General features: G+C 38.5%; 1 protein-coding gene across 1 annotated transcript in view; it reads left to right on the forward strand.

Annotated features, from left to right (window-relative positions):
- RFTN1 (raftlin, lipid raft linker 1) overlaps positions 1-16,621 on the forward strand; it is a 94,703-nt gene that overhangs the window by 31,305 nt on the left and 46,777 nt on the right. Inside the window, exon 3 of the mRNA XM_018075137.2 lies at positions 9,698-9,884. Within this exon, the coding sequence (XP_017930626.1) occupies positions 9,698-9,884 (187 nt within the window). The remainder of the gene's footprint in view (positions 1-9,697; positions 9,885-16,621) is intronic.

The raw sequence follows: 16,621 nt of genomic DNA on the forward strand, positions 1-16,621 counted from the left end.
GCTTCTTTTAATTTGTTTTTTTTTGCACAGTAATTAACCCTTTTTGCCTTGATAGGTAGTCTTAATTTTGCCCATTTTGCATAATTCTGCCCACAAGCTAATGGATATAAGATGTGAGTCATTTAAGAAGTGCTTGTTAATTTAGGTAACTAAACATGTGTTTGGTGATTGTTTCTTAACTTAGTGGAGGTGATAGCCTGGGTGTTTCCTTTTTTCTGAGACACCAGAAATAAAACTGCCCCCTGTATAATCACATCATGTTTGTGGCAAATGCATGCAGTTCTTTAGGTATTTATCTTATGCTTGCAAGGCACAGAAATGAAACTTTGACTGGACAACAAGCAAGATAACTCACAGATGCAATGGGGTAAGACAACACAATTGATCAGACAACTTCATCTAATCTCATTACATCTGTGAGTTATCTTAATACTTTCTCAGTTTGACTGATGCATGTGTCTGCTATTTCCTAAAGGAAAGAAAATAATGTTGGTGTACATCTGTATGTGTACATACATACACATATACACACAAATATAGTATGCTTACATACATATATGCACACATTTCTATATACTTATATGCTTTCAAAGGGTATATATGCAGTTTCACAATCTTTCTGCAGAATTTTTCCCCTCTACCTTCTTAAGATACAGCACTTTGCTTTTGAATATTTCTAAGTTCCTTTATTACATTTTCACTAAAAGTAAACACTAGGAGCTTATTGAACAGCCATCCTTCATTTATAAAGAAGTGATTACTCCTGCATATTCATCCTTACTTTCTTATATGGGGACATTTATTGTATTTGCCTTGAAGATTGAAAGCAAAAGCACTGAAAAGGTCATTTAGCATAACTAAAAAAAAAATCAATGTGTTATATTAACACCCAGTGTCTTGCCTCTGGCAACAGCTTGAAGAGTGGTGCACCAAGACTATATGCCCTCTCTTTGAAATTAAGGAACCTCATGGAAGCTCAGGCTCTATTCAGAAGGAAAAAAGACAGCTTGTGTAGTTGTTACTCCAAAAGCTTGAGCTATTAGCTCATTAAATTCTAGCATTAGTGTGTTTCAGGTAATTCAAGCTGTGTGATGGTGTCAGAAGTACCATATGTTTTCTGCTATGTTGGTCATACTGCTTTACTATTTGTTTGGTGGGTTTTGGTTTGGTAACAGTTACTTGGAATTCCTCACAAAACTTGCCAGAAATCTGTTTACTGCTTTGTGTTCTTTAAGTTGCATTATTAGTGGGTTTGCCTTTATTTTCCTTAAAAGTGCTCTGATTCTCTGGTAGGTTTGTGTTGTTGTCATTGACAAGAAACTATTTGTGGGTTGAATGAGGAAACAGTAGTTAAGTGAGAGTTACATGACTGCATTGTTCTGCCACACAAATGATTGGTGCTATGTGAGAGAGTTCCTTAGTGCTTGTAACAAAAAATGAAAAGTTTGCAACAGATGCCTTAATATTTTTTTGTTAGAGATTGACACTGATTGGGAGTAACCTTTTCCCAGGATCAGTGTATAAGTGTTTCAATAATACTGCAGCAACACTTTACTTTCTACTCTCTGGAGTAACAAATTGGCCTTAACAAGCCTTTATAGTTGGAAAGGATGATGATCTGGATTCCTTCAGCTGTTCCAAACTAACTGCTGAATAAGTCAGTGAAAAGTACCTTAAAAACTTTCTTATTTATAGTACAGAGAGGAGATCTTTTCCAGTCTGTGCTGCATTATTAGACAAAATCCAACACTTCACAATAGATTGTTACCTTGCACCTTCCTCCAGGTGAATTCTGATGTTCACGCAGCTCTCTGCGAGGAGCTGTGGTACTGGTACGTTCAGCCCTCAGGGCCTGCACAGAGAAACCCAGGGATTTGGCAAACCAAAAAGAGGCTGACAGGATGGTCCTTCATTTAGCAGTCAGCGTTCAGCTTGCAGGCACAAACTGCTTATAGCACTCCTGGTTTGTTTGTGTATCCTAACTGTGACTGTGCACCCTCTGTCACTGCAATTCTACCTTCCAAAAAGAAATCACAGTTCCAGTAATACAGGTAATTCCAAAGTTTCAAGCGAAGTGGAAATTCATAGAACCACTGGAAAAAATGTGCTTGTTTAACCACTCTGATCATGTAAAACATGCATACATTACTTTTAAATTGCTGAACATTTTCCAAATTAAAAACTTTGCTGCAATTGACGTGTTCCTACAAAATGTTTTAATGTAGGTGAAACTGCATCTTTTGACAATAAACTTTCTAGTTAAATTTCTTTGGCTGGCCCTGATACAAAGACAGTGTTTTGCTCTTCTAGAACTTAGTCTGCTGTAGATTTATTTAAATTAGATTAAAGTTGCTGGAAAGGAATTAATGTTAAATTAAGAATCAGCAATCCTCATGCTAAATAGAGGAAATGTGGTTGCTTTGCAATTCTACAGAATGATCAGGGCTGTTACAAACAGTCACAAACGTGCTTGGGAAGTGCCCTGTGTGAAAACATGGGAATTTTTCTGGACTTGAGCCAGGTTCATGTGTCTGCTCACACACGTGCTCATTGATATACTATCTTCCCGCATTATTATCTCCATTCGTTGTTGCTATTTAGTTTCCTGCCAGCAGACATGCAATCACGACAGCCTTGGTGGGATGTGTGAGGCGCAACAGAGCAAGATAATGCTATTTTCCACGAAGCAGTCACTAAAGGCAGGAGGTAAATAGCCAGGCCTATTATAAAGCCCTGCAGGGCATCAGTGGATGGTGTTGCTGTATGACCGTAATTTTGATCGTACCTTGTTTTTGTCTTACATGCTCATTGCTAGATTTGTTAAGGACTGTAAATTCTAACACCAGGACACTGTTCAGGGTCTTTCAGGTGGTCTCCAATGTGCTCTACAGAGTACAGGGGGGAGATTTGGGTGCTTTGGAAGGACAGCAGCAAAAAATTCATGCTGTGTAGGGGAGGTGGGTGGAAGTAGTGAGTAGCAGTGACTAAGTGTGTAGCGTGTTTGAATGTTTGCTTCTTTATAGCTCACTTGAGCCCTGCTCAAGTTCGAGTATGTGGCTTTGAGCCCGCAGTGGGGAGAGGGAGAGCTGTGCTGAGGTTGCCGCTGTGGCCCTCCTGTCAGCCACCTCCCTCTTCTGAGGAACGCTCCATAAGCCCTAAGCTCTCCCGGGGAGATGAAGTTCTTTTCCTGAGTCACCCAAAGCATCTCTAGGTTTGTAGAAGGGCCTGCAAGTCTTTGTGGTGCTGGATGGAGGAGGTTCGAGGAGGAGTACAAGTGACTATAGTTCACTGGCTGTGAGTGCCTTGAACTGGAGTGGCTCACAGGAATGACAGTGGATTGGGAAATAGTCTCAAACTGTGTTTTGAAAAAGAGAACAGTTAGGACTGTATTTCCTGAAGAGTCTGAGCCTGCTGATGTGTGTTAGGCCTGGTCAAATGACACAGAGTGCACCCTCAGCAAATGGGCAGATGATACCAGGCTGAGTGGTGCAGCTGGCACACCTGAGGGTTGGGATGCCCCTCGAGGACAAGCTCAAGGAGTTGGCCTGTGTGAACCTCATGAAGTTCAACAAGGCCAAGTGCAAAGTCTCACACTTGAGTCAGGGCCGTCCCAGGTATCAGTAAAGGCTGGGGGGTGAAGGGATTTGATAGCAGCCCTGCTGAGGACTTGGGGGTGCTGGTGGATGAAAAACTGCACGTGACCCAGCAATGTGTCCTCACAGTCCAGAAATCCAACCATATTCTGGGCTGCATCCAATGCAGCGTGGCCAGCAGGTCAAGGGAGGTGATTCTGATCCTCGACTCTGCTCTGGAGAGACCCCACCCACGACCAGCTCTGGGGCCCTCAGCACAGGAAAGACGTGGACCTGTTGGAGCGGGTCCAGATAAGGGCTACAGAATGATCACAGGGCTGGAGCATGTCTCATATGAGGAAAGACTGAGAGAGTTGGGGTTTTCCAGCCTGGAGAAGAGAAGGCCCTGAGATGACCTTATTGCAGCTTTTCAGTACTGAAAGGAGGCCTATAAGAAAGATGGAGACAAATGTTTTAGAGTAGAGTCTGCTGCGATAGGACAAGGTGTAATGGTTTAAAACTAAAAAGATAGATTTAGATTGGACTTCAGGGAGAAATTTTTACGATGAGGATGGTGAAGTACTGGAACAGGTTTCGCAGAGCAGTGGTGGATGCCCCATCCCTAGAAACGTCAGGTGGGTCAGGTAGGATGGGACTCTGAGCAACGTGATCTAGTTGAAGATGTCCATGCGCCTTGCAGTGGGAACTGGACTATATGATCTTTAAAGGTCCTTCCAACCCAAACTATTCTATGATTCTATGAAAGAGGAGTAATGTACATGCAGCTACCGGGTAACTGAGTTGCTGCATCACTTGATAGTGTGGGTCCATTGAGTTTGCCAGTCTGTCTTTTGTTTCAGACCCCATTACACATCACATCTTGGGCAAAGTGCTTTCTTCTGTACCCAGTATAGAAAGAGAATGTGTACAATCTATGTACACACCAATTTGATCTGTGGTTGTTTTAATGCAAAGGCGGGGGGCTGGAACTAGATGACTTTTAAGGTCCCTTCCAACCTAAGCCACTTCTATGAAAAGGCTTATTCTATGAAAAAGGCTTATTTAATGTTTTTTAATACATTGAGGAACATGAAAAATGCAGATGAACATGAAAACTTAAAAAAGGAACAAAAAATAGTTAAAAGGAGTCCCCATCATTTTTGTGGGACATTTTCATGTGTAATGTGAACTGTCACTAAGGGTTCCCTCTGCCTTTAACAGCTGTGACTGGAATAAGAGCCTAAAAGCTTAATCAGAAAAACATGTTAAAAAATGAAGACCAAAAAGTCCCAACACTTAATTTGTTTTGTTGGAGCAAGCAAACTGAGCAAGTCTTACAAGATAGTAGATACACAGGATAATAGAAATTTAGAGTAGAACTGTATACTTGTCCTTTTAAATAAAATATTAAGGATGAGAGCACTGAGAAACTAAGACACAGATTTAATCTTGAATTTGACCACTTCAGTAAAGAGAAATTAAATAAATGCCATTTTGGCATTTAACATTTTAGTTTTTCTGGAGCATAGCTATCATTCAACTAAAAGGAAATTAAAAAACGAGTTTGTTTTATCTTTGTCTTAAATGTAACTATAAAGAAAAGGAAGTTGCTGCTTATCAAACAGAATAGAGTTAAAAGCATCTGATTCTGTTGAGTATATATTATATAAAGATGTACTGTCTTTGATTGTTGTCACTAAGCATGGGCTAATAGGTGAATCCAGGCATTATTTTATAAAGCATAGCAAACCTTTCTTACTTCGAAGTGTCAGTTTATAGCATCTCAGAGGTACACAGATCTGTCGTTTTAATACAGAAAAATCAGCCTACTTTTTGTAGACAGTTGCTGTAATTGTCTTTTCTCTTAATATCTGATTGGGATACTTCTACCTCTTTAATGTGGACTGTAGCACAATTGTCAGAGGTCATATGAGATGCTTCAGTTTGAGGCTGGTCAGTGGCTGTTTGATTTCTGTGGGAGGAGCCCTGGATGATCCACTGGGAGGGAAAGAGGAGCTTCTTTAACACAGGAGGAACAAGTTCTCTTCAATGCCTGTCACCCCAATCATATTTCTCAGCCTGCTCTCAGTCCCTCAGGATCCCTGTGGTAGATTGTGCCTCCTTTCTCTGTTTCCCATAAATTGCTTTTTGGAGTTGCAGAGATGACCCCTTTCATATACACATGACACAACCTGTAAATTTTTATGGAAACTCACTCCTTTTATTGATTTTTCTGTGGTAAGATGTGGACAGTGTGAGTGTTTTGTCAGGTTTTTCCATTAGCAGCAAAGAATACACAAGTCCTTACACCCAGGAAAGTCACCTTATGGATATCAGTTGTATAACACAAACTTTGTTTCTTTTTGAAGGATCTCTAAGTTGTAGTTTTCTGTGTGTATCTGAGCATTGCTGGAAGTGTTTTCAGCTTCAATTATCAATCAGGCAACAAACTAATTTGCCTGGTAATCAGTTCCAGAAACAGCAAGCACTACTATTTCCACTTTCAGCCTTAGCCAAAATGAAAAACACCGCCTCTGTCATTTACGAGTTTCTTACAGGCTCATCTAGATGTAGACAGGGTAAACAAAGGAATCTTTTGAGGTCAAGATGTGAAGTGCAACAATAAATAGGGAAACATGGACTAGAATGTAAAACTGTGAGCTAACTGTGGTTCAAGAGCAACAAGGAGGCTGCTGAAAGAAGTCAGCCTTATCTTTTGGCAACATAGAGGCTTATAAGCAGTGGAGTTACACAAGATTTTATTTAGTATTTCATTTGCTCTTTTACCTTACACAAGTCCCTATTGTACACAATTTTCGTTTTCCTTTTACTTTCCAAAGTGGCCTGATTAGAATTCTCTTTAAGAACTAAACCAAATATTTCAATGGTTTTTACTGGAAGCTGTGTAAGGTTTTCTGAAAATGTTAGCATTTTTCTAAGTTAAAGTAAGGAAAAATCAGATTGACAACTCATTTCATAAATTAGGTGTTTTCGAGTAGGTCAAACTTACAGGTATGCACCTTAGAGGAATTAGTTGAAGAAATAATTGAAAGCTTACCATTTGGACTAAAGAATGTTGAAGGATGAATGCAACTCTCTGGGAAAGTGTGATGTCCTTTTTTAAACTACCTTTAAAGAGAATTATATGGTTGTTAGCCCAGCTTAATGCCTAGAAAGATACTGGAAGAAATTATATTACTTATAAAATGACCAGAGGATGATGAGTAGCAGTGATTTCTGGGGAGGAATCTGCATCACTCAAACCAGTCGTAGAATAACAAGAATGCACAGCACAGGTCTGTAGACTCAGGAAATTCATGTAGGCTTTGTGGGCATCAGCTTTGTAACAGGAACTGTCTTTCTCTCCAAAAGATCTCTAGTCCAAGGAGAAATTAGCAATAGTTTGGCATCAACCCATAAAGATATATTAACTGTAAAGCTTAAAATAGTTCTGTTCAGAGTCTGTTAAAATTCATAATTTGAATTAATTATTCTGACAATAGACTACTGAGTGTGTTTACTGAGTTTTGCCAACCTGAGAAGTACTGTTTGCACTAGAAATCAGAATCCAGAATGGCCCTTGAAAAGTGAAAGAAAAAAACCAAAATTCACTAAGGGCTGGGATATTTGGCCACTGTTAGTTGTGGAGAAAATAATTTCCTTCCCCCCCCTCAATGATGTAACCTGACATGAGATGTAATAAATGTTAAAGAGCTTTTCCGTGCTACGAAGCAGTGATGAGACTTATACTGGATTGCTGTGATGAAGCTCACTTACTATACTTGAAGAAAAATGTGGACCAATTTAAGAGAATGAGGAGAAAACCATCAAAAGTTATTTAGAAATACCAAAAACACAAGAGAACAAGAACATTGAAAGGACCAAGTTTATGCAGTCTAAAGAAAGTAAGATTAAGGCATGACAGGTTTTAGGAATTATAAAATGCTGCTGCAGAAAAGAAATACTCTAGTGGGGAAGTAGCAATCTTGAATTTCAGAGAGGGAAATTTAGGCCAGGTGCTAGGAAAAGGTTTGGAGTAGTTAGAATAGAGAAGTGCTGAAACATGACTTATGGGGCTTGTGGAATCTCCATTACTAAAAGTTTTTAAAAATAGATGAGAAAAACTGTGAGAAATAGCTAAACTAGGACTGATCCTGCCTCTAGGTAATAGGATGAACCAGCTGGATGATCCCACCCATTTCTTATTTTCTATTACCTTTCTTTTTTAATCAAGTTACATCCCAAGGCTCCAATTACATGCATTTTCACACTTTCCGCTCATGTTTAGCTTTTAGGAGGAAGCAATCACTCTCCCGTGTTAATGACTAGACTTTCTACTAATTTTACCAAGGTATCCTCAGAAGAATCCTGATACTATGTACATATGCAAGGCGAGCATCTATTTTCATAGATGATTGCTAAAAATTGGAGCACTATTACCAGAATTAACATTAGTGAGTAGTGTTTAGTCTTTCCATTGTATTCAAGTAAACTCCTCATTTAGAAAGGTATTCTGATTTTCTTATTTTTTTTAATTAATTGAATTATTTGCAGTGTAGTCAAAAATATTTGGAGTCTCTGAGCCACAGGAGGGCAAATGGAGTTCTGACCTCTGGGGTTCCCCATTTTGATCCCCAGTAGGGTCCAGTAAGTAACAGTTGGTTTTATTACTATGCATTATTCATTGTGCCATCTCTTTTTATGACTCTGAAGTGATTTGTATGCTGTTGTAGAAGGTAGAGCCCTATTGTCTGTCAATGTACACGTAGCTTGGATCTCATTTTATTTGCAAAAATAATAAAAATTCTGCATCTTAAACTTCTGGTCAAAAAGTTCCATTATCCTCTTCTGGAACGTGGTCTTATCTGAAGAAAAAAACATACCAAGCACATCTATTCTATTATTATTTAAATTATTCCTCTGTATTATTTGGTTTGAATATTTATTAGTTTTTTGATAACCTCTTAAATTATTCATAAAGAGTAGCCACATGGTTTGATGAAAAAAGCAGTACAATGAAACCTTATTTTGCATCGCTGGTGTCTTTCATACAAACTATTCTCCAGTGCTGGTTTTTTCGTGACGACCTGCAAGGTTCTGGGAACCCCTGTCATGTTTGTTGCAACATCCCTTCCCAGTGGGAAGGGAGGAACATCTCACCACCCTATATGCTCTCACATGGTTTATGGATGAAATAATAAATATCCTCCAAGAGAGATGGAAATGAAGAGGCAAAGGTCAGGAAAGAAAGATGCCTTTTCACACAAGATATGAAAAACTTATGAAGAATTACTGACATAGAGAGGAAGAGAATAGAAGGATGTTTTAGGTGATTTATGGGATTTTCTTCTGAAGCCCACAAGATTCCAATTGCTAAAGTATCTGTGTGTATGTCGAGTGTCTGATGGGAGTCAGCATCAAATACTTCACAGGAAGGCATAAAACCCTACAGTAAGCAGATTGGAAAAGGATTATTTTCATATACTGTGTCTCATCCTTGTCTCTGATATTGTATAGGTTTCCTTAAACCCTGAGGTATAAGGTTTAGTGTCTGTTCTAAAAGGTTTCTCATCGCTGTAGGTATGCATTGCTCTTAGCGTTCCTATTATAAATATAGCTACAAAGTGGTCTTCAGACATATTGGCAGACACTTGGTCTCATCAGCATTTTGCATCAGTGATCTATTAGTCTGATAATACAAATTTTGTGTAGATGGATGCTTCTCTTTATTGCTTTTGAATTTGACATGTTCTATCTTCACTGACTGTCTTTTTTCTCGTTTTGTATTTTTGACACACTCTCCTCTACTTGCACTACTATGACTGCTACTAAAACTTAAAATATCTTTTGACCAACTGCCTTGTTTTTATTAAATTCTTCATTTCATCTCTGCCAGACTATGTAGTGAATTTGGCATTTTAATTGCACCAGTCTCTTGTGTAATACAAGTCCTTCGCCAAGGCAGCCTGCCTAAAATCTGAAATACAAAATCGGAGTCAGGAAAGGTCGCTTTTGGTGTTAATATTGTAGATCAGTGTGAAGCTTGCTTGACTCTGAAGAGCCTGAATTTTAAAATACATGATAGTCCAGTGTAGGATTATTGACCAATTTCTTTTTGTTTCCAGCTGAGCTGCCAGGATCATCTGCAATCAAGCTCTCCTCCTTGTGTGATCTTCCAGCTCAGCTGCAAGAATTGTACCAGCAGGGCTTTATCTTGGCTGCTGTCCACCCTTTTGTGCAACCAACTGATGAAAAAGAGAAAACTCCCCAGGAACAAATCTTCAGGGCTGTGCTTATCAAGAAAACAGAAAGGTAAAGCAGTTCCAGTGAACTGGGATAAAAATAGACAATGTGATTTCCCGCTGAGTTTTGACCTACATCAGGAAATTATAGCAGAGTTTACTGTGCAAGACGTGATTTTTTTTTTGTTTTCTTTTTTTTTTGGTGGGCTTGAATAGGCTTAACATGTTCTCCATGTTTACAATTCGTCTGCAGTTTGGCAGACAACTCAGAGAATAACAAGTTGAAATATGCTCTGTATTTTGGGATGTGTTGTCATGAGAGGCAAACAAACAAGCCCTATGCCTGACAATTTGTGAGGATGGTCTCGTTGGTACCCTTTAAGAATTTATTAGATTAAGACAAAAGAAATGTTTGCTTAAAAAAGGCATATTTTGTGTTTAAACAGTTACAGTTAATGCAATTAATTTGAGAACTATAGTACTAATACATATTTCTCAAATTTATGTGTAGACTTTAGACCTTTCTTTCCTCTAAGCAATTTCTTTTACATTTTCAATCAGTATGAACTCATCAAATAAAAAGATTGCTCTCCTGCTTTGTTCAGTTTCTTAAAATGTATTAAGAATATTTTACACAATCAAATTCTGAAGACGAATGAAGAAATAGGAATTATGTTCTTTTATGATTTAATGTGATTTTAAAAAAATCAATGGAATGTGCTGCTAAATGCCCCAGTAGAAAATTAAAATGTGAATATTTGTAAACATTACCTGACCACTCACAACTCTGCAACTACCTGTGTTGTTGCAGCCATTCTCCGTAGTTTCCCTACATTAGTTGTGTTCCCTGGTCCACCCCTTCTTAGAATGACAAGTACTGAAGGCTTGGGGATAATTAAACCTCCCTTTGCCCATTGTAGTCCTGCTCTTTGTGCTGATGCTTTAAAGAAAGGATGTAGTTGTTTTAAACATCTCTTTAAAATCTAACCTATTCACCATTCAGTTTGCTACAGCCTGGTAGCCAGTTGGTAGTGGACAGGGTTAAACTTCAGTCTCTAACCAAAGGAAAAAGTTTTTCGTTCCCATTAACAAATATTGTTAATTAGGTGTCACAGACAACCTGAGCTTCTAAAATAATTCTCAATTTACCTTGACTTGATTTTGATTTTATTAATACAGAACTTCATGCTGGCTTGCCTGATACTATTGTTTAAAGGGTTTTCAGTTTTATGGTCAAAATGTAGAATGTTTGGCTGAACAGTGGACTTGTTGAGTAACATCAGGCTGAGCTTTCCTGGTTTTGGGGCCTTATTTTCTTTGCCTACGAAGTACCTTGCTGCAAGTAATGAAAGTATTTACATGCACAAGTTTGAAATGTTAAGCAATCACTTAAGGACTTTTGTTGTATTGGAGTCCAAGGGTTCAACATCTTCCAGGTCTGAGCTCTGAAGACATATCCCAGAAGAGCAGCATCCTTCCCAATGGAGCAATACAGTCTTCAAGCCAGAGCGCTCAGTGTGTCACTGCTGTCTCATACTGTATCCAGTAGTTTGCATCTGTGCAGAACGACTGTGAAAGAGTACAAAATCTTAATTGCCTCCTCACTCACTTGGGTGCCAGTGGTTCATACACTTTAGACAGCTGTAAATGACTGTACAAAATTGAAGCCAGTAGAGAGTCTTGAACCAATTATATTTCCTTTTGCATTTGCACTCTGTTTCTTTGCATTCTCTTATCTGTCATTTCTGACTGCCTAGGGAAGTGGAAGAGACTTGGCGAAGCAGGAAAAAACAGACAAGTACCAGAAAGGGAAGTGACATCAGTTTGGTGTTCTGTGTAGCTTAAACATTCTGGAGTTTGGCTAAGAGTATGGGAGAAGCTGCTTCCTTAGTGTGTAGGTGCAATGAATGTTTGCATTGCCAGGTGCAATGAAGAGGGATGGGTGTTGCATAGATTTCAGATCTGGTCTCTATGTGACCTGCTTAGAGACCAGCTGTATTTGAACCATGAGTTCATGTCAGTCCACATGCAGCTGGGGAGAAAAAATGTGACAGTACGAAACAAAAAGACATACTGTTAATTTTTTTAACTAACCTTTCTCATCACACTGCTGATAATGATTAAATTGCATTTTTTTCCACTGGGGACTGTCAGATGTCTTGTCATCTCTAGGCTGCCTCTGTATAAAACAGTTGAATTCTTGGGTAGAAGTTAGGTCTGCTTAGGATGGTTGTTGATCACATGAGTGTTTATATCTGTCATAGGATTTTAGGAGGACAAGTGGTTCAACCACAGCTATAGAATCACTAGTAACATCATTTATGCTGTGAGGCACTAAGTGGTCCCCTTGGTGGTATGGTGTTTTTGGAGAATGAGTCAAGGAGTCATTAAAAACTCTGTATGTTGATGTGAGGCCCAACTTCAGGCTTCCTGGACGCTTTCTGCAAAACACCTGAGGCTGTAGCTCCTTTCTTACTGCAGGTGTTTCAACACAGATGGCTCCAACACTGTACACCTCATCTATCTGTTGTCTGTCAGATACCAGATGTGGTTTTCCACCTTTCCTATTTTTGTTGCCTAGAACAAAACAGAAATGAAATTGTTGTATGAGTGCCTTTTTGATACAGTAATGTCAATTCTATGTATACAGAGACAGAACTGAACATTTGAATTATTCTTCAGTCATTGTTGCATCCTTCTATGTCAGTTTTATGTTTTAAAATTAATACTGTTGACTTACACTCTGAGGACTTAGTTTTATACCTCTGCCTCTCCAAAGGTAGGAAGAGTCTATACTAGCTGCAACAGATGATGTGCATCAGGAACTCCATGCTGCTGCAGTCACTGAGTTGTGCAGTGCCTGAATTTGTTCAAGAATAAAATGGAAAAGGTAGTGCTGAGGTGTGTTGCACATTAGAACTCATGGAAAAAGTACCTATTAGTGTTATTTATCCTATTTTACCACTGTCCTTTTGGAATGTAGTTTCAAAATAGTGTGTATTTGCAGTGTCATTGTATGTTAAGGTGACTTTTAAAGTTACTTTGGGAGTTTCCTGTTTGATCTGTACTGGTTCCTCTGTGGCTGTGTTGTGTTGACTATGTAATTGTTTCTGGTAAATAAGTAAGTAGGAGTCGTTCCTGCTGTAGGACATTTGAGGAGACACATTCCTAACATATATGGAAGCTGTACCTATTGAAAACCAAAAATTGCCCCTTGGAAATGTTAGGGAAAATGTGACAGTAAAGGACAGATCTTTAAAAGGCAGTTGTCTGTTTTACTGTCTGTGCTGAGTTCTGAGATACTTGGGTTTCTTGGAGAAAACATCTCGTATAAATTATGCAAAGAAAAATCTTCAAGCCCAGGTTTTTACAGGGTTTTTTTTTCTGAATTTAGGCTCCAGGTATGAAGTATAGGCCATGCCCTGCTGGTTCACGTTGATTCCACTTGAGAAAAGTAGATTCACACTGATTTACACTTGAAGACAAGAATCTCAGGAAAAGGAATATAAGGTGGTACCCTGGAGAGTGTGAACATGTGACAGCGTGTCTCTGCTGGTGGAAGGGTCAGGGGATGGTCGGTGTATTTGGGAGGTTCTGGCTAACCAAGATAAGGATAGTAACATGTATGTTGCTTATGTTCCCCCTAAGAACAGAGATTGTTTGTTCTTTGTGTGTGTAGTAACCTTTTTTCCTTGCCCTTTTATTTCCATACTCACTGGTTTTTGACACAACAATCTCAGTGTAGGTGTCTTGTGCACGGTACTATTTTGGACAGCCTGTGGCTGTGGCAGGTAACCTGTTCCTGCAGAGAAATCTCAAAGTCAGTCCCTGAACAAAACTATAACAAAACCATAGCACAAAGCTGCTGAAATTTGTTCCCAGCTTCCCCTAGTGTGATACCTCTGCCTGGTATCTTTAAGTTTCAAAATTCAATGTCAGTTAAAATGTTTAATGTCCCTTTCTAAATACTGTGTACTGGAAAATAAACTCCGTTCTCTCTCATGAGAAAAGATACATGGTCTGGGCTCATAAACAGTCTGCTTACAATAGTTTTGATGTGTTTGCAGATGCTCCATCTTGCCTCAGTAGAAAAGCAAGGGATATAAATTGAATTCCAAAGAATTTATCTCCATTGTTCAACCTGTGTCTTAGGACATGCAATCTACAGGTTTTGCCTCCAGTCAGGAAAGCAATCAGCAGGGAAACAGTGCTGTGCAGAAGTAGATTAAGTAGTTTGATTTAAGAATAATTGTTTTAGAGTTTCTAAATGTTCTAAATGTTTTAAATTTGTATGTTTACCTCAAACAGCTTTGCAGCTGTTTTCCCTTTCTGAAAAATAATGAGGTGTCAGGTGTTGCAGAGGTTTACTTGATGAGATGATTCTGATTCTATTTTTGTAATTTCCCTATATCCATTAATCCCGTAATGCAAACTTTCATCACTTGGCTAACAAGAATTCTGTTTATCTGCAAAGGAATTTGACAGACTGAGTTCAAAAGTTTAATAGTAAACCAAGATTTTTACAGTTTCTTGGCTTTGCTGGTATTTCACTTTGGTGTTTTCGCTTTGGTGAAAGTAGGTACTTAGCATTAGTACAATATATTTTTAATTCAAATGTAAATGCGTATGTGTGTGTGTGTATCTATTTGGTTTTCATGTAGGATTTAAGCCTGAAGATGAGAAAAGTCTGAATTTGTCTTCGTTAGCATTAGGATCAAACATGTTTGTGTGCAAATACAGGGTGTTGTTGCTCTCAGCAGGCTGATTTCAACTTAAGCGAAAAGATATTTATTCTATACCCAGGAGTCAACAGATATCTTCCTTTAGCTCAAAGGACAATGGCTTGAGTTTTGAAAGCTTGCTATTTGTTACGAGTTCAAAGAAATACATATTTCCTCACAATAACTTTTAACGTTGACCCAAAATAAATGTTCTTTCATCCGTGTTCTCAAAATTATAAACACTGCACAGTAAAGATGCCTATGTATCCATATGTGCCCAAACTTTTCTCAAGAAACTCTATATGCTGTCATTAAAAAAATGTTTATAAATTTTACTAACTAATAATATATATTCCAGTAATAAGGCTTCCTATATAAGAAAATTTCTAGTAAAGAAAATGTTTAGATAATAAAATTAAAATACTGTCACATGGGTTAGAGTTGAGGCTGTCATGATACAATATGCCTGCTTTATTTTTATAAAAATAAAATTTTTAATTTTTTTGTTTGTGTTGTGTGGGCATCATAAAACCTATGGATTTTTAGTTGCTGCTTTCTTAGTTTTCAGATATTCTAGCTTTCCTAGGTTTTTAACCTGGAATCATACAGACACCAGCTGCTCACGTTAATCACTTTGGTGTGGTTTTATTTTTTTTGTAACGTAGATCAGTTTGTTATGAATGTACAGTTATATTTTGAACTGTAGAGCTCTTCCTGTGTAGTGGAAAATCTTAAAACTCCACTTACATTCCCAGCATCATCTTAATCAAATAGTTATTTTAGAGTGTCCGTGCAGTTTACAAGTGTGTTTCAGCTTGCCAAATTCATGGGCATGGGGAACTTCAGGAAGATTAGGACCAAATGTTGGCTTCCTCAATTCCTTCTTGTGTCTGAAAAGGATTGGAAATCCAGTTTGTAGCAGACATTGAGTTGTCAGCTTTAATAGTTACTGTGTAAGTTACTGGTACTCCACAGCTGGTTATGGTTTATGTACCATGAAATGGTGCTTAACAACAAACAGCTGTGCAGGAAATGACAGCCTACTGCAACAACCATCGTAAAATATTTTTGGCCCAAGAACTTCCAATTATAAGGGAAAATCTTATTTATTATATGTATTTTCTTCTTATTTAGTGGCACTAGAGGTGCTATTTAGAATTCAGGATGACACTGCTGTGGTCCTCAGCTGTACTGGTAACATTTGAGGGTACCCTCTACCCTGACCCTGCCAGGCCTGCGAATGTTGTCTCTTTGCTCAGCATCAGGTAGACTGAAATTTCCTCTCAGCACTTTGCCATCCCCTGGTTAAGGGTGTCCATGGTGGTCACTGAAGATACCTACAGTGACAGAAAAATCCTTTTTCAGGAAAATGGATAAACAAACAATGAGGTATATAACAAAGGAAGAAAAACAAATGAAAGCCTAGGGTATACAAGTTACAATGAAATTTCCTGTAAATCTCCATGGCTAACTAGTGGTTATCCTCTCTGGGAGCAGTGGTCAGGAGACTGCCCTTCCTCACTGCAGGGCAAGTGCTGGCATTGTTCACACTGTCCCTTCTGTTACCTTTCAGGTGTCACAAAATGTGTTAGAGTGAGTACAGGGCATTCTAATGAGTTGGGATGTACCAGCTTCTCCAGTCATCTTGGCTTCTGAGAAGAGTACAGCATGAGTGTATCCAGGTGTGCTTCTTTCAGGACTGGGCCATTTTTAATTAACCCAGCGATTTTTTTATTTTAATTGGAGTAATAAAAGTAATAAAAACCCCCGAATGTTTGCAGGCAATGAAGGGAGGAAGGTTTGATCTTCCAACTTAGAAGGAGGAAAAGAAAAGGAAGAAATTGCTGACTCTGCATCCAGAAGAAAAAGAAGATCTTTCTTGTTGGAGCTCACACATTTTTTTGACTAAACTGATCTCAGCATTTCTCTTTCGCCTTCTGTTGAGAAATATTTTATTATAGGAAAGTAGAAATCAACTTTAAACTCATTACATTTATTTTAAAATATTTTGTACATTGGACTCCCAGTAACATCCTGTACTATAAAACTGGTGGATTATTGGGTTATTTCTCAAATGATTTACATC

Source organism: Manacus vitellinus, unplaced genomic scaffold, assembly GCF_001715985.3.
Source record: "Manacus vitellinus isolate BGI_N305 unplaced genomic scaffold, ASM171598v3 scaffold_3_pilon, whole genome shotgun sequence".
In the NCBI taxonomy this organism is placed as follows: Eukaryota; Metazoa; Chordata; class Aves; order Passeriformes; family Pipridae; genus Manacus; species Manacus vitellinus.